This window comes from Paramisgurnus dabryanus, chromosome 16 (genome assembly GCF_030506205.2).
Source record: "Paramisgurnus dabryanus chromosome 16, PD_genome_1.1, whole genome shotgun sequence".
NCBI lineage: Eukaryota > Metazoa > Chordata > Actinopteri > Cypriniformes > Cobitidae > Paramisgurnus > Paramisgurnus dabryanus.
In genome coordinates, this window is record NC_133352.1 from 24,976,376 (window position 1) to 25,000,874 (window position 24,499).

Here is a 24,499-nt window from a genome sequence, read left to right on the forward strand (position 1 = left end):
CCCCACGTCCAGCCTCTTTACCCATTTTCGGATATCCACAAGTGATGCACGATGCCGTGCGGCCAAGATGGCGACTGCAGGCACCGCCTACTTGAGCTTCAAAAATTATCTTCAGAAACTTATGGGTGACGTCACAGATACTACGTCCAGCTTTTTTTACAGTCTATGGTTCGAACACAGTATACACATGCTATAAACATGTATACCTTGTAATGCACTGCTTTGGATAAAAGCGTCTGCCAAATGCATAAATGTATAGTATAAAATGGATCATCAGCCTAAACATGTGGAGTCTGGGCCGGCCCAATTACATGTTGTCATTAACCAGAGGACAAAAACAAGAAAATGTTTATTAGTTTTTCAAATTACTTTTCTTTCCAATTGTTATATTGGCAATGTAATTTATAAAGTCTGTATTCAATTAGTGAAAGCACTTCCACTAATAGTCTCAGATGTTTGTAACCCTCAGTATCAGTACAGACAAACGGATGCAATTTTAAATAAATTCCTGGAGCTCTTAGAGACCATAAAAAATCCTTGTGTGTGTCTAAAAAATTCTTAGTCGAGCAAGATTTCAATTTGCAATCTCTTGCATGAAATAGTCTATGCCACAGCTTTTAAAAATCAGATAAAATCATATACTGGAGGTCAACTGACTGTAAAATGCATGTATCTTTTATCAGTACTTCATCATCTAGCTCTTATATACTGTAAAGCGATTTTTAGAGCTATGGCTATTTACCACAAATAGTTCAGACAACAACATCTCTGTCTTCTGCTCATACACATGCAATATTGTACAAGACAGAGCAGGTGTCCGATTGACAGCGTGACTGAATAAAGGCACGCCCAATCCTTGCCCTTTCAAATAATGCTGCTGTTGCGCGGCCATGCCCACACAGCTGCCACCAATCTCTCTCTGGTGTGCTCCACACTCCCAAACCAGCTCTCATTCACACTTCAGTGAGAGACTGTACAGTTTCAAATGAGTTGTCGTGCTTACTGGAAAGAAAATGCTGTGATCCGGGGCCAAAATCTCTGTGGGCATCTTGCAATTGCTTCAGACGTTCTTCAATGGACCCCTATGTGTGAATGAGAAAGAGAGAGACTTACTTTACATAGTAACTTCTTTGATGTTGTAAAGATAATTACGTTTTGGAGCATGTACAAGTCTGTTGACCTCAATCAGCTTTTGAAGAATACATGTGACAATACAGACTGGTGTTTTTAAATAACCAGAAGAGGGCCGAATGATAGATTTACAGATAAGAATGTGTGGCGATGAGGAAAGTTTTTACAGTTTAATTCAATTCACATGCACCATAGTCACAACTAGTCAGATGTCTCTGGAGATGTTGGACAACCTAAAACTGGTTAATTTGGTCATGCAAATTATATATAGATGTCAAAGTATGGTATCAAGCCCAGCAACCTTTTCAAACATGAGGCACAAACTATATCCATGTCTGTTCTTGTGAAGCATTTCAAGGGTGACCAGCACAGCTGTTTCATTATAGGAAGATTACAATTTCCTGTGTAGTCAGACATCTCTATTAATCAATGCAACCACAGTTACTATTTAAAAGATGCAAACACAAGGGCTGCAAATTTAATTAAATCAATTTAGTGAACTAAGTTAATTCAGTCAATTAAAGCATTAAATCATGCCCCCGTGCCCTATAGAAAAGTAACAGAATGAAAAATGTTTCAAGTTTTAAGTTCCAACCGAAGGCAAGAAAATTTTTTATGCCTTTGTGCAGCCCCTCCTGCTACAACAGGCGACGCCTCTCTACAAACCAAATTTAAAGAAGAAGCAAAGAATGAGCAAGCTGCTGATTAAACAACAGGCGATTTGGCATTTATAAACAGCTGGATGGTGCACAATTAAACACGGAGGTCTCAGGACATTTATTTTCTAAAGTACTTTTAACTTGGCATATTAAAAATGCAATGCACATGGTGAACATCTTTAACAGCCAGAAATGAACATCTGCTTGTGTACATAAACAACTATAAAGACAAACTCAATTGCAAAATTGATGTGTATAACAGTGGATCCAAGACGGAGGCATGAGACAGAAATAAGGCCATGTGGCATTTGACATGGTTGACAACGCTTGCTGAAAAGGCACTACTTAAAACGTATTGAATTTTTTTTAAGCTGTTACATATAAATTACAGCCAATACAACCAAACATTGCTATGCAAGTTTTTACGCACACATACTACAAATGAAGCTTTTATTGAAAATTATACTATTTTGTAAAATAGCTTATTTGATTGTGTTATTGTGTATTTTATTTAAATTTGATGCATGGTTTAATAATAATATACTATATACAATATTTTTAAATATACAGTATTAAAGGGGAAATATCATGAAAATCAGACATTTCCATGTTTAAGCGCTATAATTGGGTCCCCAGTGCTTCTATCAACCTAGAAAACGAATAAAAGAACAACCGAGTAACTTAGTTTTGGTAAACCATTTTCTGCAAGCATGTGAAAAAATAGGTCATTGAAATTTGGCTCCCCTTGTGATGTCAGAAGGGGATAATACCGGCCCTTATTCTGCACTATCCAAGCCATTTGGTGCAGAGATCAGCTTATTTGCATTTTAAAGGACACACCCAAAACAGCACATTTTTAAAAAGAGGCAATTTCAACATGCTATAATAAATTTTCTATATGATATTTTGAGCTAAAACTTCACATATGTACTTTGGGGACACTAAAGATTTTTTTGACATCTTAAAAAAACTTGTGAAATGTCCCCTTTAATATACTACTGCAGTCTGTGTCCAAAAGGTACACTGAAGGATATATATATATTGTATAAAATAATACTTCATTGTGAAAAATCTGGAAAACGCTGATGTAGATGTTGGCTAGCAAAAGACTTATGAACACTCACATGAAAATTAAACAATATACAATGATATTGGCTTTTCTGTAATGTCTATATGTAATATCTATTTGTCATCTGCCACAATAATGTAATGCGCTATTTCCACAACAAACAACGTGCATAATGAGTGGAAGATTTGCAATCATAAATACTTTTAATCATGAATCAGCATATCATGTAATTCATTTGACTGAAATATTTAATCAATTGAGAGCCTTCATAAACATTCATGAGAATATTAAGCATCATAATAAAGTATCCCATAGCATTCTCATTGCATTCATACCGCAAAACACAATAAGACATGCTTACAAACATCTATCCTTGTGTGTCTTTCATCATATTAATAACACACACACTGCTGCAAGTATCTCATAGCTGTGTTTCGAATGCTGGATCATCCAAACACCGAAAGTGCTTCTCATTTCCTCTGCATCTTTCTGCCTCTCCTAAGCTCATCTTGCACATAAAGCAAACAGATGCAATCGAAACACCCAATTTCATTTAACATCTCTCTTTTTGTCTTGCTGGAAAGCCCTTTGTTTTCCCATGAGCATGTAGACAAAAGGCACTCCCCATGACCGATGATAATAGAGCCATCACCGCTCGCAGCCAGGCACGACCAAACCATTATATTCCATCTCCTAAGCTTAGTTTTTCATTGTGCATATGCTTATTTGGTTGAAGTTAAGACTGGCACTGGCCGCTAATGAACTGTATGCTGTGCAGTTAGAAATTGGTGTGTATTGACTACCTGCAGAAGTTTCCATCTGTTGTTGAGGTGCTCCAGGGTTCTGGCGTTCTCCATGGACAGGTGCACGTCTGATATGGCCAACTGGTGCGCTAGGTCATTAATGTGCTTCATACCTTCCTTCACCTGGGCCAGCTCTTCTTTAAACAGCTATGACAGAAAGGTAAAAGTCATAATAAGTTCAAAAATAAATTCTGGAATAACACAAGCCCTGATCTTTTGGTCCATTCTGACCATGAGCCAGGAAAACTAATAAAAATGTGGAAGACTGAATGACATGCCATGAAGATGCTGGTACTGACAGCAGGAGAAGTATTGATAAATGCTCCACCTCCTGTCAGTGCAGAGCTTGAGCCTGTCAGTTCACTGAGTCCTGTTTAAGTCTGAGCTTAAACTCAACACACTGCATCAGCATCAGTTTCAGGAGAATAGAGTATTTGGTGGCACTTTCCACAAACTGTAAAAAAAATATGTTACATAATACAGATTATATCAAACTGTTATAGCCTAGAACTAGAAGTTCTACAAAAACGGAAACAAAGAGAACAGCTTAGATTTGTGCCGTTAAAGCTTTAAAAGAAAATCTGGTATGATGCCAAATTACACAGCTCCAATTTTTGCAGCATCATGCCAGGGTAAAATTCTGAATCAGACCTTTTATAAAATGCCACAATCTTTCTCCGCAATCAGAATCATTTTATTATCTACAAAGACATGTTTACTCAGACATAAGAACAGAAATGCCATTTCCAGACCTAAGGAAATTTGCTTGTTTGTGTTGAACTGAATGCCTGAACAGTATACAGTAAATCTGTCTGACTCACAGACCAAGTAAATGGATATCTACTGTTCCACATTTATAATAGCATCACTTATTTCCACAGAAACAACCATTATCGTATTATCAATAAGAAGACTTGCACTGGTGGGAGTCTGAATCTGTATATCATATAATGGGAGATTACATGGGGACAATACTGTAAGCGAGAAACATTTGGGAATAGAAAAGTATAAGCTACACGATAATGTATTCAGGTTCCTCATCTTTCAAAGCACTCACTGTTACAGCAATAACATCTTTATCTGATCACATGATGCATGATGTGTATCTAAGTGCAGAACTAACAGATACATACAGCTGAGTAAGCTGCACTGTACCTACAGTAACAGAGGTCCATTAAACAAATGGGCTGAAAAATGTTCAGAGGAAAACAAGTCAGCAAATGCTAAATGCTATTAAAACAGGGTGTATATACAGGGATCATAAAGTTAAATGGAATTTAAGACTTTTTAATACTTTTTAGGGCCTTAATTTTCTGTAAATTAATTTATGTACTTTTAATACTTTTTAAGACCTGTGTACACCAGTGATGCGTGGTTTGATTCAAAATGAGCGGGTGCCTGTGGTCACCCGTTGTTATGAGTCATCCAAAAATATTTTTTTATGATATTCAGGTTGCGGTTAGTCGGGTCGCTGAAATAAAGATGCCAATTAACTATTTAAACAATTACTACTTTTAAAAAATGCGGGCCAGGAAGCAGGTCGGGTACAATATATTTTTTATTTGTGTCCGAGTTGTAGGCGGGTTAGTTGAAAACGTTGGTCGTGTAGAGGGTTGTTTATACATTGACCTGTGCATCACTGGTGTGCACTCTGTAAAAAATTTGAATTCCATAAGGCTGTATTCTTTGGGAAGCTGAACAAGCTTAAATTTTCCTCACAAACAACAACACACTTCTTTGGTGGTGTTGATTTTGTGTCAGCTCTAGGTTGGTGTGTGTGTGCACTATTCCGTTTAAAGTGCCCATATAAGGACTTCCACTGTACTCCCTGTCTTGAAATTGCCCATTAAAAAAGTAAAGCAAGATTGTAACTTATGCATCTTTCTGAAACTTGTACTTGTACTTGTACTTGTACTTACAAACCCTGGCGATGTGCATTCGGCACAGAAATACTCTGTTATATGTCCATAATATTTTTGTTGACACATTGTTTGAAACTATGTTTAACACAAGGAATCCAACTCTTAAATAGTGTTAATAAATCAGAATAGGTTAAACTTTTCCTTTAAATTATATCACACATTCACATCACAGTATGATTACAACTTTCTTAAACCTGGCAGAGAATGAAGTGAGAGAAAATAAAGTGCCAATTTTCACAATGCCCTCTGGATATCACCAATACAATCTGACTAATAATAGTCAGTTATAGGTGTGAGCTTCATCAATAGCTCAACAAGGTGTGAAGTCCACTAATAAATCAAAAACTCACCCAACACGGTATCAACACTATGCATATACAGAAGACCACACATGATTTATAATTATATGGCCTTTAAAAGACATTTCTGATATAAATGTCGCACATAAAACCGGCAGCAGAACCTTATAGCTTAGCTTTAACACAGACGCAGCGTTTAAAGCAGCACATTTAGAGCCAAATTGACTAAATACATCAAATCCAGCCAGTTTTCCTTTTCTTTAATATTCCCACATGTCCTCTTGAATGCACGATTTAATACTGCGCTACTAGGCTTTGATGGGTTTTTGGCTGTTTTTTTTTTACTTTCATTTGCTGTTCCTAAAAATAGTGCATTGTGGTTACCAACAAACTGTCTGCAAGTATTTGTCTTAGGAGCAAGTTCAGCTGTGGCACGTGTCCTGTGATTTAAAGTCACATAAAGACCAACCCTCAATCTCTTTGCAGGCTTTCCTGCCACTCAACTGATGCCAAGGTCATTGCAGGTTTATAGGTAAATACAATGCGTCCAGATCCTCCCAGATGAACATCTGTGCACATACGTCTCCAAGATTTCACATAGCTTCTTTAGTGTAATGTTATGCAGATTGCAGTACATGCCACAGGTTATGCCACCAATTATAATACTGGGTGTAAACACCAATCTATCTTGTTTGACCACTTGAGGATCACCAAAGATCAGAAGTGCATAGGCACCGATCCCGTGTGAAACCCAGAAATGCTCAATTTTACTCAAAAACACATTTGAAATGCAGGAGCCTCTCTGATTGGTGGATTCTGCGAGTTGTAATTTCTACAATGCTTTGATGTATAAGCTGAATAAGGAGCGCTTCACATTTCACGTCTAAAACAGTGACGGGGGGGGGGGGGGGGCAGAGTGGGCCTGGCCCACCCAATCAGACGCTTGGCCCACACTGGCCCCACACCACATAATAGCCAATCTTTTGGCAAAAATCTGTCGTGTTATACTATAGTAACAGACGTGAGAATAATTCTTAAGAAAAAAAATATTTCAGACAAAATTTTAATTTTTAGTTTGTTTTAGTTGGTGTAAATAGGTATTTTAAAAGAACTGCCCAATTTTATCAAATCTAAAGTTACTTAATTGATACAAGATCTGTCAGGGGGTCAAAAAAATATTACAAATGCAAAAAGAGAGAAATGTAAAAATAAACATTTATATATATATATATATATATATATATATATATATATATATATATATATATATATATATATATATATATATATATATATATATATATATATATATATAAGGTTACTTATAATAGTAATATTAGTTCCAAAATATGTACAAAAAATATTAAAAATGAAGAAAACACAACAATAACAAACAACCCTAACAACTGTCTTAAATATATGATATTAAAACTATAGACATGTGAGATTAAAGCAGCAAAGACCCCCCCAATCCGACCGGCCCACCTGGAATATCACTTGGCCCACCTCTGATCTCATATCTGGAGCCGGGCCTGATCTAGTGTACTAGTGTTTTTATTTGGAAAACTTCTACATAATTTCATACTAAAGCATAACAGTATTAGTAAGTAAAAGTTCAAGATTTTCTTAAGTGTACTTGAGTGTAAAAAGTAAAAACAAAAACAACAACTTGTATTTATGAACTGTAGTGGAGTAAAAATGTAGTTAAGTAAAAGTTTTCCAAAGAAAAACAAAAAGTAATACTTGAAAAAATCTTTACTAGTTAAAATACTTTACAACTGTTCACTTCTGCCAAAGGCAAATGATAAGGTGTCAACAGGTCTAAATTCCTATATAGTACCTTAGTAGCATCTATATGGTCCTGCAGTGAATCAATGAACAGGTCTCCCACAGGCTCCCAAGCGTCTCGCACCCCCTCCGCCTGCTCCAGTGCAGCGTCCAGCTCCTCCATGGCAGCCTGAATCTGAAGCAGCCTCTCCAGGGTTCTCTCCATGTGCCGATGTCTGTCCACACAGCGCGCTGTCAGTTTCTCCCATAGGTCACTGGCCACGTTGGCCTGCTTCCAGACAGATCGACTTACATTAAGCATTCGCCGACGAGGAGAAGTCTCTGTGACAGAGATAAGGGGAAGAGAGGAGAAGATGGCAAGGGGCTAACAGTGTAAAACAACAGCTCAGATCTCTCCATTATTTATTACTCCATATGATACAGAAGCACTATGATCATGTGTGTCAGCCGAACTGACTTGAGAGCCCATATGAGAGGAGATGGATTGTAAGATAGTATAACAGTTGGACATTTCATTCAGTACAGACCCTTTATTCTTTTAGGAAAGTTTATTTTTCAATGCAAGTTAATATAATAACCAAACTATGGGTATCGGTAGTTAGTTTTTTAAAGACTATTGTGCCATTACTGAGCCTTAAAACAGCCATAACGCCCCCATTTGTTTTTTCTTTTATTTTCAATTCGTCCCAGAACAGAAAGCTGTAGAGCATTTTCATCACCATAATGTTTGATTCCTGTTCTTTGTTTTCTTGATGTTTGTTCTAAACTTTGTTTGCAATGGTGGATCGGCTACTTTTCTTCACTTATCCTTAATTTTTAATGTATTGTAAATGTTGCAAATCAGTGCTGTCCTGACTGCCTGGTTGAATAAGAAATCATTTGTATTGCGTATGTGTCGGAACACGGCCCTTCGCGCGTAGCCGCGGTCAGTATATTTTGAAAGGGCACGCGTCCGCGGATAAAAGGTATACCCGGCCCTTACCTCACCTTCATGTAGCATGCCCCTTGTCGCATAATTGATGAATGCACGAATCACAATACAACGATGTTTCCGAAAAAGTGGATTGTGGAGACATTTTAATTGTTCACGATCAAATATCGTCATATCGCACACCCCTAGCCCCTACTTTACCCTTTATCTTCTTTGTAAACAAGGTCACTGACAAAAACTTTAACATTTAGTGTGACGTTATCTAATGCAAAAAAAATCAGATTTCATTTCCACAGATGTTATAAATGGTTTCTGCTATTCCTGCACCATGATTATTTTTTATGTGTGTACCTTTGATATTCGCTAAAGTATCTAAATGGATCGTATTTAGCTACATCACAGCAGTTACATTAGGGAACAAACCTTTGCCATCAGGCAGCGTTTCCTCTGGCTCTTGAAAAGGGTGCTGTGCCAGAAAGGTCTGTGCAGACTCCAACACTGAGTAAATGTAGGGCCCTCTGGATTTGACATCTTCCATGAAAACCTGCACAGAGGGCCAGATGTTAACTAGTGCTGCGGGCCAACAAGATCAAACATCATAACATACAGTCAATATTATGAAAGGATCCTTATCGACACATAAATCTAAACTAACTGCTTTTACACGGTTAATACAGTAGCTATGACACCCACCCATGCCCGTGGGCTCAACCCATTTTTAGCCATCCTATTTTCTTAGTCTTTTTTATTGTTGATTGTTTCAAGACTAATTTACAAAGAAGAAATTTTATTACAGACGAGCTATTACAATTTTATTATAAATAAATAATGCAAAGGTATTACCTAGGGAGCAAAACAGATTAATAAATATTTATTTAGGATATTCTACATCAATTTAAATGATTAACATATAATTATTGTCTATGTTTCTAATGCAGCTATGAGTTGTGCATATATCCATCATGGGGTATGTTTCATATTCAAGCATTACTTCTAGTCTTTTACTTATCCCTAATAGTTAGAAGGCGACAACTTCATCCATTCATCTTGTCATTTAAAATCTCAAGTAAATGTTACTCTCATCTCCTTAAGTCATTTATTTAGATGATCCAACAGTTCAATCCTCTTACAGCATGAAGAGATTACTTTTTTTATCTTTAATATTACCCACAGATATTTCCCATGCTATGCTACATGGTTGTATGTAATTCATGGAAAATCAGCACTCAATATGGCCGCACAACCGGATCTAAAGTTGCCCCCCAGACACATCATCATTGCCTTCAAACCCACCACCTACACATTGAATTAGCAACCAAAAAGCTCCAAGCCAAACTGAAATAGCTCAAACACAGCCAAAAGTATAAATGTATTTTTTGAGCTGAGAAAAATGAGAAACCACCCAGGGGGTTTTCGTGGAAAACTTGTACCCATGTAAGTGCCTTGCTGTTCAATATAATAAATGAGAAAAATTTCAATGAAATCTTTTAACTTAAACTCTTAAGATTATTTATACACTTTTTTTATACAGAAAAACAGCAGGAAATAGTTACATTTTTTATTTTGTGATGTTTCCATTTCTGTAAAGACACATTAAAATCTGTTGGTATTTACTTAGTGTTTGAAGTTTTAGAAGAAACAAGAACAAACTACAGTTTACCAAACCTGTCAAACTTATATACATTTAAATTAGAATAGATAAACAAAAAACTGCCTGGTTTAAATGCAGAAGGAACCTACTCGATCAATAATTTAAATCTCCTAAAAGGCTGTAATTCTCAGCAGAGCTGCAAATGCGAATTTGCTGTCTACTTTGTCTGAAAAGTTTTAGGATAATGTACTAAAATTGAAACATGAACTTTCTGTAGAGGTGAACTGGAGGATGAAACACAGTTTGTGAATGATGAGTAACAAGGCAGATATGTATTTAGGTTTAGGGTGGTTATGAATGTGTAAATTATACACAGTAAAGGCAACATACACACTCCAACTAACAGTTAAACAGGTTAAACCGTTTGCATCATCATGATGTTTTATCACCATGGAAACCATCATCAGAATTTATACTAATATACTAATTAACTAATCTTTACATTGTGCATGTGGCCAACAAAACAAAGAAGTAAATGATATAAAGAAGGAGCAGTGAAATACAGGACTGTTAATTGGAAGGCTGATTTCACAGTGTGTCAGTCAGGAATGAAGAGTTTGCTCTCCCTCTCTCCTTCTATCTTGTCTCAACCTTCTCAATACCCCTCTTTCTCTGCTCTTCTCCAGCTGACAGCACTGAAAATTGTTTCTAAGATGTAAACAGCATCCTGCAGTAGTAGAGGACCAATTACAAGGTGTGTGTTTATCTGATACCCCATTCACAAAGCACTTTGTTCCAAGAAAATTTCCGTAAAATTGGCAGTGAGGCTTCTGTGTGAACACAAAAACATCCCATAAATGTTCTGGGATCGCTCCCATAAGGAGGACATAGTAACATTGCCTTAACACACACAGAAAGTATTCTGTGTGAACAAGAGGCAGAAACAATGCCATTAGGAGTGTGCCGTAGAGAGGATGTGTGTGTCATAGCAACAAGAAGTTATGATTCAGCTCTTTGACACAGGGATTTAAATGCAAATAAACATTCACAATGAGAAATATCAGCCCTGAATGTGAGATCATTCACCAGCATGGCAAAACAGCACATCAAGGGCTCTTTATGGGCTTGTCATAAACAAAAATGCACACTCGTGGTTTCTTGAGCGAGAAATCATGGATAATTAGCAAACTTTAGATGCTGTGAAACAAACCAACCAAGTGAAGGATTTTAAATACGTCAGGATCTTTATGGTATATGTGAATGCACGCAGAGATTCATGAAAATCATTGGCAATGTGAATGAACATGCCTTATGAAGATCATACGATTGCTAATAAAAACATTTTGATATGTTGTTGCAAGAAGACAGTGTGGGGGATTTTCTGTGTTTTGTCTACATTTGGACTTCATTGTCTTCTACTACGCACCTACCGATCACCTATAAGTTTGCGATATTGACTTGTAACAGTGTGAATGAACAAAAATTTAAATCCTGGACACATTTTCTGTGTATTTTCCGTAATCTTTGCTTTAAAGTCGCCATGAAACGGAAGTAGCGATTGCCTTATTTTCCCCGTGGTGACGTATATCCGAATGAAACGGCTTTGAGATGAAATAGGGCAGGGCTGGATTTGAATTTGTCCATCGAGATCTGATTGGATCGTTTGAAGTTGGGTCGTGTTGCTAATTGCTAATCGCTGTGATCTTCTCCCGGACCCCGCCCACCTGCCATACTTATGACCGGAAGTGAAAAGAGATCGTTTTGAGGAGGGGAGGAGATTTGCATTTTTTATTAAAGATTATGAGCACACAAATTTTTTGAAAAATAATGAAGCCCACAGATAAGTCATCTGTTAATAATACCACAATATTAAAAAAATATATATAGTTTTTCATTTCAATTTCATTGCGACTTTAAAAGGGCTTTAGACTCTCCGTGAGTTGAATGTGAATCTTGACCATAATTTGTAAGCACAGGAGAATTTGTGACTATAAAAGGACTTTTAAAGCGTGCATGTATGCATGCATTGAGGTCATCGTTCCTCTTTGTTATATTTCTGGTGATCTTACAGGTCTCTATGTAGGCTATAAACAAAAGGGGGTTTAGATTTCCTATTAACATGCTTCATTCGGATCTTCTTTTGCATACTAATAATGGATTCAGAGGTTCTTTATTAGCTTACAGGTGGGTGGGCTCGAATCTTTAATGTCATTCTGTCTGAACTCCTGCTGCCATATTGCAGCCCTAAATATTGAATTGATTCTGTTACTATGATAGATGACAAGATTAACTGTGTTCCAGAACAGTGGAAGCAAGAGAAAAGGTATGCTAATGTGAAAAGAGACACTGTGATGCATCTGTCTGTGTTGTCTGTGAAGAGGTTAAGCTAAACATGATGGCCAAATTTTTCAAACATGACCTACTAATCAAACTCAAGGATGTCTGCAAAATAATAGAGAAACTGTGTGAGCATTTGATAGTGTTTGGATTTGGGGTTTTAGCTATTTACATATAAAACAAATGATGTGTTAATCAAACCTGGTGGAACTCTCGCTGGTGTTGCACTGCCCCAACATCGCCACCTATAGGCAGCTGCTCGGACAGCTCCTCATCTTTAGCCGTCAGCCATTCGATGATCTCCTGTAGTGACAGCTGAAGCTTCCCGCTGTTGTCGGAAAAGGCCTCCAGCCGTACCCTGCCAACACAGCAAACAACCGCCACATGGTCAAAACTTACAGAAGGGATCACAAAACTGACAATCAGTGGGGTTAATAGTAACGGTACACAATTTTTTCTAGCGTAGGCCTATACTTTGCAACTCATGTTGTCTAGTGTGTCATTCTGGGTTCATAACTAACATAATCAACAAGACTTGCTTCATGAAAAGCGGAAAAGCATGGCTACACGTGTACCCACCAGTGTAAACTAGACTGGAAAACCTTGGAAAGCTTGTCTATACTCATCTTTTCAGCGGGGTTGATAATCAAAACTGAGAGATGACAGGAAGCAAAGCAGGCTAGATTTCAATCGATGTCTCCTAACTGTACATGACCACCATAAATCAATATCTTTAAAATCCATGTGCAAAACGCTAGGGCACGGCTCTAATTTGCCTCCATTTCCAACCCAGGCGTGTCAAGAGAGGAGTAATGCATACCGAGAGGCGAGCCATAATCCAAGACAGACTCACCATGATGTTCCTGCATGTAATGAAATAGGAAAGCATGTCTCGAATCACTGCCCTGCATTTGCATGGATAGACTCGTGGGACGAAATCGTATCTGTTTGCAGGAATCACATTTTCACAAGCCAATAAACAAAATACAAAGTGAGACTTTTAGCCACCTGCCCACATAGTTTAAGAGTCAGCTGGATCGTGCCAGCATCACAGCTGAGGCTGTGCAAAAAAAAAAAAAAGGGATTAAGAGAGAAGAACCTTGTGTTTCAATTACACACGGTGTCCCAGCATGCAGCAGAGACTTACAAATGCATTACTTCCAGCCAGCTGTATGCCACTCAAGAGTATTGTTAAACCCAAAGAATATGGGAAAAAGTGTTGAGGATAAACAAGAAGAGTGAATACATACAATGCCTTCAGGTGTATTCAAACCCTTAACCAATTCTATTATTTGACTAAATCACCCTCATGTTTTGTAACCCATATGCTAAAAAATACTAAAAATAAAAGAATAAAATACACTGTTTGAATTACTCAATATGTGTATTACCTTTCCAAAATACAGTACAGAGCTATGGCTGTCATGGGTGAAATATATACGTTCATACACGTTTCAGGTTTAATTTCTTCATCCTTCTTGGCAGATTTTGCTCCAGGCAATTCAGGTTAGTTGCATGACGCCTGTGCACAACAAATTTGACAATTCAGTTGTAGTACATTCACCTATTTGTCTGTGTGTGTGCCTGATATCATGAAAGAAAAAAAACAGCTGTAGTTCTGTCCAAATTTAACAAGATGCTCAACCCCTGCTGATGAACAGCAGCATGGCAGCATGATGTGACTTTACTGTAGATATTGTGCTAGTTGAGATGTTGGCGTGTCAGGTTTGCAGCACACAAACTGTTGAATTTGAGATTAAAAGCTCTATTTTAGACCAAATATTCTCATTTCACTAATGTATCACATCGAATATAGAAAATAGTTTGCATGCCCTCATTACAGTAGGTGCCACTGCAAGGCAAGTAAAAGAAAGTAAAGACTGTATAAAATAAAAAATGCCAAGGTCATACAGCTTTACGTCAGGGTGGTGAGTGAGTTTTCACTTTGGGCGAACTGTTCCTTAAAACCTTTAAACCATGCAACGTGTGAGCTGCCACTATACTGTGCCCTTGAACAAGGCACTTAGCCCCAGGTTACTCCAGTAGGACTGTGGAGAACACAGTTTACTGTAAGTCACTTTGGATAAAAGCATTGGCTAAGTGACAGAGGAAGTGTTGATATCAGGCACTCCAAAGAATTTCCCAATCAGAAAGTTGTTTTCTTTAAAAGTGGCACATAACCAGAAAATGTTAAATAATCCTTACAACCCCTGGTGACATATTGACATCTTGTAAAGCCAATCGATTGGTGTTGGTTTTTCCCAAGAAATTTAAATTTATCTTAAAACATTATTAGCATTAATCCAGAGTCTCTGCTAAACATAAAAGTGATCATCTTCTTGTGATGTTTGCAAACCAGCCTCTCAGTGCCAACTATTCATGAATATCAGCTGACGTCACTCACATCTCAAACTTGTCTTCCGCCATTTTGAGTACCTGCAGTGGTCACAAAAGAACTAGAAGCTATGCCTTCAATATGTTGTGAGCATCAAAATCGATTTAACAACACTAAAAAGGCTCGACACAACATGATACTTTGCTCGAAGTATCACCTGTGTCTCTACACGTGAACGCGAGCATTGTGAACATTGTTTGTGTACACAGAGTTTACTAAAAAGAAGGTTTTGAACAGCTGACTTTGGCTGTTTGACGTCCGCTCGCCGCCATCTTCCCAGTAAAGGTGTATTGATCTCCAAATGCGAAGTAAGGAGGGAGGAGAGTAAAGATGGATAGCATCTAAAGCATAGTTCCACATAAATGCACGGATAATTCATTTTTTTGTTGCAAGTGAAAAACAATATTGACCTTAAAGTTGAAAAAGGAGCCTCATATAAGAATCATTCATTCGCATTCAGAAATTGATTATTTATGTCTGGCAAGGATGGCGGACAACATAACAGCCAAAGTCAGTTGTTCAAAACCTTTCTTTTTAGTAAACTCTGTGTACACAAACAATGTTCTCAATGCTCGCGTTCATGTGTAGAGATCCAGGTGATACTTCAAGCAAAGTTTCATGTTGTGTCGCGCCTTCTTATGTTGTAAAATAGTGGTAGTTCGGTAGCAGGAACAGCGGCTGGAAGAACGTATCAAGGATCAAGCAGGCATCATCACACCCTAACCAAGATTTTTTTTTTAAAGTAGGGTTTCTTTTCAGGACAGCCGAGGTGCGAAATTTTGTCTTTCGTAGCCATTTCCTGTATCCTTAAAAATCATAGATAGTAAAAGATAAGAAATCCGTAAATCGTAGCAAGCTGGCCAATTCTTGTCAGTAGCCTACTGGTACTCGGTAGATAATCAAGATGGCAGCAGGCAACTGGAATGACGTAAAAGGTCACATGACTGATATTTATGAATAAAGTGGGATGGTAAAGCACACTTCCTGTATTTTCTTACTGTGTATGTACATCTAAGTACGTCAATATGTTACCAGGATTCGTGGGGATTACTTTTGTATTAAATGTATCTGCTTTTTGAACCCTGAAAGTGCATTTTAGAGTACTGTGGTTTCTGTTAAATATCTTCTTCATTATTTTACTGAAAAAAAAATGTCACCAACATATCGGATGGCCCGAGGGTGAGTAAATAAACAGCAAATTTCCATTTGTGGATGAACTATCCCTTTAAATATTTGTTAATTAGGCAGAATGACTAGGCAGTATTTTGGATGGGATGCATGAGAACTTGTTTATCCTACAAAAGCAAGGTGCACACATGGGTTTTAAATACCTCCACATTTTCTGATCACAGTGTTTTGGACTCTGTCTATAACTTGTTTTATTGCCGCCCTCCAGAGATCTGATCGGACCACCGGAGATAGATTTAAATACCAGGTGTGCAACAGGAGCTGTCTCATGTTTAACAAATCTACTTTTTCTAAGTATGTCTAGGTAGTTAAATGTGGCTTCCACTTACTGATAATTGAAACAACAGTGTCCGCTGGGACATTCAAACACTAATGTGCTTGTTATTTTAATCATTCACAGATAAGAGGCCAATTGTCATGCAACCATGCCCTTGTTAAGGAAAATAAGGGTAAGCTTTCCCCAAGGAAATTTTTAATCGCCCAGCAGTTGCTCATACACATCTCATGAAATAACAAAATAAAGTCATAGTCTTAGTTATTATATTGAAATATCAAGGTTGTCTCGGGTGTTAACAAAGACATAACCAATATATTTGGTTCATCTTAAAATCTCTTGCCTTTAATTGCAAATTTCGATATGTTGGTAAATCTCAGCATTGTCTCAGAGATTGTTAACAGGTGTGAAACTTTTGCTGGAGTGTTTTTTTTATTTTTTAGAAAAACTTCTGAGAAGTGAGAGACCTGAGAAAAACTATTATTTTCTTAGGTGACAATACACAACATCTTGTTTGTGATTTTACACATGACAGCCACATACTTTCTTTTTTCTTATGAATAAATTCAAAAATGCAATGAATGTACGAAATGAAATAATATGTTATTGTATGCAATCATTAGAGAGTATAAGAGGGAGAGCGACAAAGAGAAATGAAAAGTCAAACAAGAAGGCACCTTCACCTGTGTGGATCTTTATGCTGTTAGAAAGGGGTGGTCATACTGCTCCCTATAATGATGTGTTATTAGACTCAATAAAGGCAGCCAGAGTGCAGACATTTCATTAGAGAGCTTGTGCGCTCTACACTCGCCTGAAGGATCTTTCATCGCTCAGACACAAATACAAACAAGTACACACAAATCTCTTCCATCGATGTCTAGCAGATAAAGCAACACACACACACACACACACACACACACACACACACACACACACACACACACACACATACACATGCCACTCACCCAGCTGCTCCTATCAAAGGGTCACAGCTGTAGGTACTTTTCACATCAAAGATCAAATAAAGCTCTTCTCATTGTGGGTTTAATGAGTTCTCATTGCATTTCCACACGGTGAGGAGCTCTTGAAAGGACCTTTTGTCACATGGCTAGCCTTCAGCAATAACTGGCACACGCTGCTTTAAACTGGCACAGGCATGTGTGTGTTTCTAAAATCAGAGCAAGAACAAACACCATAATCATTTTAACAGGACTGTCGCTCCAAGCTAGAAAGGCTTGTGGGTTCAGTTTCTAGGGAACTGGCGTACAATGGGGCTGTAAGATATGTGGCCACAATGATTTTTGAACCTGTAAACAACTATGATGGACCTGTCCAGGGGTGCGTTTCCTAGAGCCAACTATGGTCTCAAGTTCTCTTGTTGCTAATGGAGTTCAATGGAACGCGTGACCATAGTTTGCATTTTATGCTTTTGGAAAACGCATCAAAGGGGCTTTATCTGCCTCCAGCTATTCCCACAACCATACACTACAAAAAATGACTTTCCTACTTGTCTTGTTTTCAGTAGAAATATCTAAAAATTCTTAAATCAAGATGTATTTTCTTGATGAGCAAATGAGCTAAGAAAATAAGCCTAGTTTTTAGACAAAACGTATCAAATTTAAGCAAATTTGTGCTTAAAACAAGCACAAAAAAAATATGCCAATGGAATAAGAAATTTTTTGCTGAATTTTTCTTGTATTAAGTAAATTCAAGAAAAAATGTCTTATTCCATTGGCAGATTTTTTTCTTTATTGGCAGTTAAATTCTTTATTCACAATAGAAAATCACATGTGCGTTAAAAAGAATACCATTTTTTAGAGGGGGCATATCATGAAAACCTGACTTTTTCCATGTTTAAGTGCCATAATTGGGTCCCCAGTGCTTCAATCAACCTATAAAATGCGAAAAAGATCAACCCAGTAACTTAGTTTTGGTAAATGATTCTCTGCAAGCATGTGAAAAAATAGGTAATTGAAATTTGGCTCCCCCTGTGATGTCAGAAGGAGATAATACCGCCCCTTAATCTGCACTATCCAACCATGACACTGAAATTTAGTGCAGAAATCAGCTCATTTGCATTTAAAGGACACCCAATACAGCACATTTTTGCTCACACCTACAAAGTGGCAATTTTAACATGCTATAATAAAATATCTATATAATACTTTGAGCTAGAACTTCACATACATACTCTGGAGACACCAAAGATTTATTTTACATCTTAAAAAAGTCTTGTGAAATGTCCCCTTAAAGACATTTAGGCTTAGTTTACACTGCAGGTCTACAAGTTTTTGCAGAAATCAGCCATCAGTTTCATGTGATGTGTGAACCGTACACTGCAAAAAATGACTTTCTTACTTAGTATTTTTGTCTTGTTTTCAGTAGAAATATCTAAAAATTCTTAAAATGACCTAAGAAAATAACACTAGTTTTTATACAAAAAATATACAATTTAAGTGAATTTATGCTTAAAACAAGCAAAAATATCTGCCAATGGGGTGAGAAAATTTTACTTGAATTAAGTGTTTAAGAAAAACAAAATCTTATTTCAAAATTTTTTTCTCACCCCATTGGCAGATAATTTAGCTTGTTTTAAGGACAATTTTACTTAAATTGTATATTATTTGTCTTAAAACTAGACTTATTTACTTAGGTCATTTTGCTCATCAAGATAAAGCATCTTAATTTAAGAATATTTAGATATTTCTACTGAAAACAAGTGAAAATACTAAGTAAGAAAGTCATTTTTTGCAATGTATATGGCCCTAAAGTGCCTAAAAGATAGATAAAATGTGACATCATCACAATAACAGACCGGTGTGCAACTTTTATTCATGAAAGTCTCTGAATTTTATAACAACAATAGCCAACACGTTAGAATACCTTGCATACATTTAAACATGGAGCGTTTGATCTTGATAAAGCACATTGCCACAGATGTAAACATGAAAGCTTTCTTCTTCGATCAGACAGCTTTGTGTTGTTAACAAGCAGATCGTTAAAGATCGCAACACACACATCTCCCTGTAATCCTATATAATTCAACCAATCAGAAGACGGCTTTGAAATCTGTTCAAACATTCCCAGAAAAGTGTTCCATATGAATCAGACGTTTAGACAACTGTCCATGGGTGTGACGTCTGAGACTACAGCATCTTGTATGAGTGTAAACTTAGACAGAGAGGTCATTTAACTTATTCCACAGGATATAATTCCACAGGCTCATTGGAATTACGTACAGTTCCTCTCCCTAAATTTCTGCTTAACCTGAACTACGTTGCTCGTGGTGCATCGCTGCATCTTTCGGTTGGAGTGCTCATTAGAGGCACATGAGATTTGTTTTTCTCTGTTTTGATGCGGGTTCATTTAAGGTTACAGAGCAGACAGTACTGAACATTATTTGAGTATATCCTTCAGCTCATGCTTAGTGGATAAACATCTGGGGCCCTATTTTAACGATCTAAGCGCATTGTCTAAAGCGCACAGCGCAACATCTAAATGGGCGTGTCCGAATCCACTTTTGCTAATTTAACGACGGGAAAAATGGATTTTGCGCCGAGCGCATGGTCGAAAAGGGTAGGTCCTATTGTAATGGGAGTATTTTGGGCGTAACGTGCAATAAACCAATGAGAGTCTCTGCTCTCATCCCCTTTAAAAGCTAGTTGCGCTGGCGTTATGTCTAATCCCTATTTAGATGACGGACTTTGTAAACTGAAAAAATAAGCGGAGGAAGAAGATCCCCAGTTTAAGATTAATGTTAAATAATTGTGTTGTTTTTCACTTGTATTGAAATTGTTATTTTTTTATCAAAACCTTTAAAACCCGTTTTCTTTTAGTCATGGAAGTAAAAAGCAGGCTTGTAATTGCTTTTAATGTATGGCTATCCAATATCATCAAAAAATTATTTACAAGCATGTAAGATAAGGTTTGTACTCTAAAAATACTTTATTTGTAATAAACAGGAGATAAAGAATTTACAAACGGCTCTCCTCACGTTTCAGCACTTTGGACAGCGTTTTTTTTTAGCAAAGAGTTTTTTTAAGCATTACTTAAAAATGTTTCTCATCTCACCATATCCACAGGTACAGAGTCATCATAGACAATAAATCCGTGAGGTAGCATTAAAAAAAAAACATTTAAAAACAGACGCATTTGTTTAAAGCAAAGCATTTATTTACTTAGCAGGCTGCAGGTGAAGCAGCTCTTTGCGCCTTCTAACGTCTCATAATCTGTCCTCATTTATGTCCAAGAGATTCAATAATAATCTTTTACATTCAATCCTTTAATCTTTCATATTTAAAAGCATTTTTGTGCTGCTGCGCATTATGTACCTTGTGATAAGCAAACCCGCGTTGTCCTCCCGTGTTTAGGCGCATTTTACTAATGCGCTCTTTAAATAACATAAAACACATTGCGCCATTGACTTTAGACTTTAGACCAGGTTTTTGTTGGTCAATGGCGTAGTCTATTTTAGTTGCCTCAAAATAGCAACGCGCCAACAATGCGCCTGAACACACCTCGTTTTCAGACCAGAACGCCCATGGGCGCAAAAGGGGGCGCAAATGCAATTGCTATTTAAACAACGCGGCGCTAAACGTGAAAATTAGGGTGGAAACTAGCGAAAGACACTTGCGTCGCGCATTGCGCTGCATTGCGCCGGGTGTAAGATAGAGCCCCTGATGTTATTACCCTAAGGATTGATCGTGTTCAGACTAGGTCAAGAAATTGTTGTTTACAGGAAGCATAGTGGCGACTGACAAAAGGGACAGTAATAAATGATCAAAGTACATCTGTATGTTTCAGTCAACGGTGTTTTATTAAAGATAAACTGCAAAGACATTGCGTTTGCGCGCATATGACTATCAATACAGTAAGTACCAAATGGCACAAATACAGTATATAAACATAACATCCTTTCTCCTTTTGTTAGATTAAGCTTTCTTAACTTAATCAGAGCACATCTAAGGCTCTTAGTACATGAAACATCTGCGTTTTTACTCTCTGCCCCTTACAGCCAAGCCCCTCCGCCACCAATTCCCCCGATTCACAGCATGCACATACTACTTCACACCTGTGGCATATTGAGCAATGCGCACCATTTCTCTGCCTCGTTCACCATCTTGCACCGCCTGCTGGGTTTCTTCAGCCCCTCCGACTTTCTCAGATTTAGACCATCGATCACCTCATCTCTCTGAGGCATTATGAGGATGCTTCCAAAAGCCACTAATCAAACAATACTTCATCCAAACAAACACCCAAATCCTGCAATCCACCTTAAAGAGAGGAAACAAACTCCCAGTGGAGTCGGGCATACATCAGGGTGGCCATAAGCGAAGGTATGTTAGAGCTTATTCTGACTTAAAGAATTGCCTAGTTAGATGGGGAGAGACAGATGTGTAAAGCAAACGTGTCTATTTTGTTAATGCATTAGTGCAGTTGATGATGGGTTTGAAAATAATGCATTTGAATAATACTATACTTTTTTGTCTCAAGATCATCAGTAACATATTTTTCTAAGGCATGTTTATTAAATATGCTTAAATTCCTTATTTTAACTTAGATATACTGTAGTGCCATAGCTCTCTATACTGTATATTACTCTATAAACAACAAAATTCTGCAAATTTTTCATTTTGTTTAAATATGTTTTAATACCCAGTGATCAATCATGTCCAGTCACTGATAAAAACCCATTACCTTTATGCATTTTGTCAGCCAGTCACAGCTTGCCAGACTAAAAAGCACCAGCACAAAAGAAATCTTGAGGTTTAACCAACCAGCCAATGTAAAGAGTAATTAGTCACATGACAACTAAGATGATTGATTTAAAAAAGTGTTATACAGTAGCTGCAGGTTGCATACTATCAAGTCTAGAGGCACTCCCCAACAAATAGAGATTAATGGTGGGCTTTTAATGACTTTTGGCCTGCAGCACTGATATGGCACGTGCTGGAGGTATCTGGAACAGTTCAATTCTAAAAGGTGGGCAGCATTTAGTGTGCACCCATGGCTGGCTTTGACTACAGGAGTAATGCATTAGTGTCTATTTGTGAGAATGAAAGGAAACAGGTGACAGCTGTGTGGAGTGATCTGGCAGCTTTGTAATGATGCTCGCTCGATATGAACCATCAGACTTGATGGCCAGCGTGGGGAATAGTAATCAATAACACCGGCCAATAAAGAGCTACGTTTCCATACGTGGCAATCAAACCTTTCCTAAAGGATCCAGGTTGAAGAATCAGAATAGGCTGTAATTGACCATGTAAGATTTCTCAAAGGATTTGACAGTGTGGACAAGAAAGTATAAGAAAGTTAACATCAACTGTGGTGCTCAGATGAAAAAGCTGCAAAACTCCACTGTCAAAAATTAGGTAATGATATTAACCGAATGCTCTTAGCACGTATTATACTATGTTTTCATTGAATCGTTTTTGCATTAAAGTGAAATTACAGAACTTAAACATAATAGCCTGATAAAAATGCTCATTTACAAGAAAACATGTCAGACTCACTTAAAGGGTTTTGCATCTGAACTTAATTCTTAAAGTAGGGGTGCGCAGGGCAAAAACTTTTAGGTTAGTTGGAACATGGACTGTTTACATTGTTGCACAAGGTTGATCGTTTTGTTTTTCCGGTATTTTTTTTACGCTGCCAAAAGACGATCTCCCGCATATTATTGGAAATGTATAATGTTTTTCCAGAGAGTTATTGATGAACGAGTGTTTTGGTGGTATGTAAGTAAATTTTTCATCATTTGTTTTTTTCGGTTTCTAAGTTGGGTATATAAGATACCAAATCCAATGTTATGTCATATTAATCAGTGTCCTGTTGACTAAAACATAGCATCGTTTTGAAATATGTCTGCAGCTCTTAGCAACTTTTTTGGTGGGCTTGAAAATATTTTGACCCAGCGGGGTTAACTGTAACGCTGTGTTACAACTAACCCCTCAGCACTTACGATATGAAAACTGCTAACGTTAGCGTAATTCTTGCCGTTGCTTTAAATAGGCTACACACAAATGATTGCTGGCTGCCAAGAAAATAAATGTGCCTGTCTTATCAAAAATCGTGTGTCAAATTTATTTTTGTTCATATCTTTAATATTTATTAAATATGGTCACATCAAAGATTGAAATCATAATAAAATGAATGGCTAAAATCAGACTTTGATGCTCATTTTCTCCAAATTTTGATTTTGAAACTGTAGTATGGTTATTACAGACTGGGTCACATATAAAAAAATGTTGTCATAATTGTGCTGCTTTTTCACATATTTAGACATTTGTATCCATTTATAATTGAACTATTGTTAGAAAAGGGCTGAATGAATACAGTGTGGATACCTGTCTATTATAGACAGATATATAAACAATATCCACTTCAAGTATATAGACAAAGTAGTATTGAAATATTTGCCTGCAAACTTAATTTTTAGCAAGTGTTACAACTAACCCCCTGCCTGTTACAATTAACCCCACTTATGGGGTAAGTTGTAACGTTTGCACTTCTGTCACGTTTGATGTAATTGTCCAAGAATGGTAAGTAGTAGAAACAAACTTCAAACGTTCATTTGTAGCAAAGATGTGTGTGTTGCTTGTGCAAAAATATAATTCATCAAACTCAAATGTATAAAAAATGATTGAGCCAAAACCAAAAAGCGTTAGGCTGTGCCACGCTCTCCCCTAAATATAAAATAGATGCAAGTAATAATAAAGTTAAATGTTGCATTGTTTGTATCACAGGAATATATACTAGGGTATTAGTGTAGATTAGTACTCAAACCAAGTACCTGTAGTTCTTTGTTATTACTTTCAGAGTACTGGAAATTATTATTGGGCACAAGTTGGTACTTTCTTTGTCTGCTCTGACACTTCAACTAGACAAAGAGTGTTGTAAGCCAAAACCCAGGGTATAGCTATTAAGCTGCTTGACAAGTCTTATCCTGGCCAAGAATTGTCCATTAAGATATGAATGGGTGGTCTTAATGACATATTAAAAAATCAATCACATTTTGGATTATTTAATATGACGTTTAAGGGCAGGTGATAAATTGTAGCCAATGAGATGGTTAAACATCTGACAGTTTCAACCCATTCTCATCAAATACATACA

At 37.2% G+C, this 24,499-nt stretch overlaps 1 protein-coding gene across 5 annotated transcripts in view; it reads right to left on the minus strand.

Annotated features, from left to right (window-relative positions):
- Positions 1–24,499, minus strand: part of drp2 (dystrophin related protein 2) — a 169,233-nt gene that overhangs the window by 46,699 nt on the left and 98,035 nt on the right. For all 5 annotated transcript variants that reach the window (XM_065273230.1, XM_065273223.1, XM_065273239.1 and 2 more), the window contains 5 exons: positions 12,732–12,888; positions 9,026–9,146; positions 7,724–7,992; positions 3,663–3,809; positions 1,004–1,082 (listed from right to left, as the gene is read on the minus strand). In XM_065273230.1, coding sequence (XP_065129302.1) covers positions 1,004–1,082; positions 3,663–3,809; positions 7,724–7,992; positions 9,026–9,146; positions 12,732–12,888 — 773 coding nt within the window. The remainder of the gene's footprint in view (positions 1–1,003; positions 1,083–3,662; positions 3,810–7,723; positions 7,993–9,025; positions 9,147–12,731; positions 12,889–24,499) is intronic.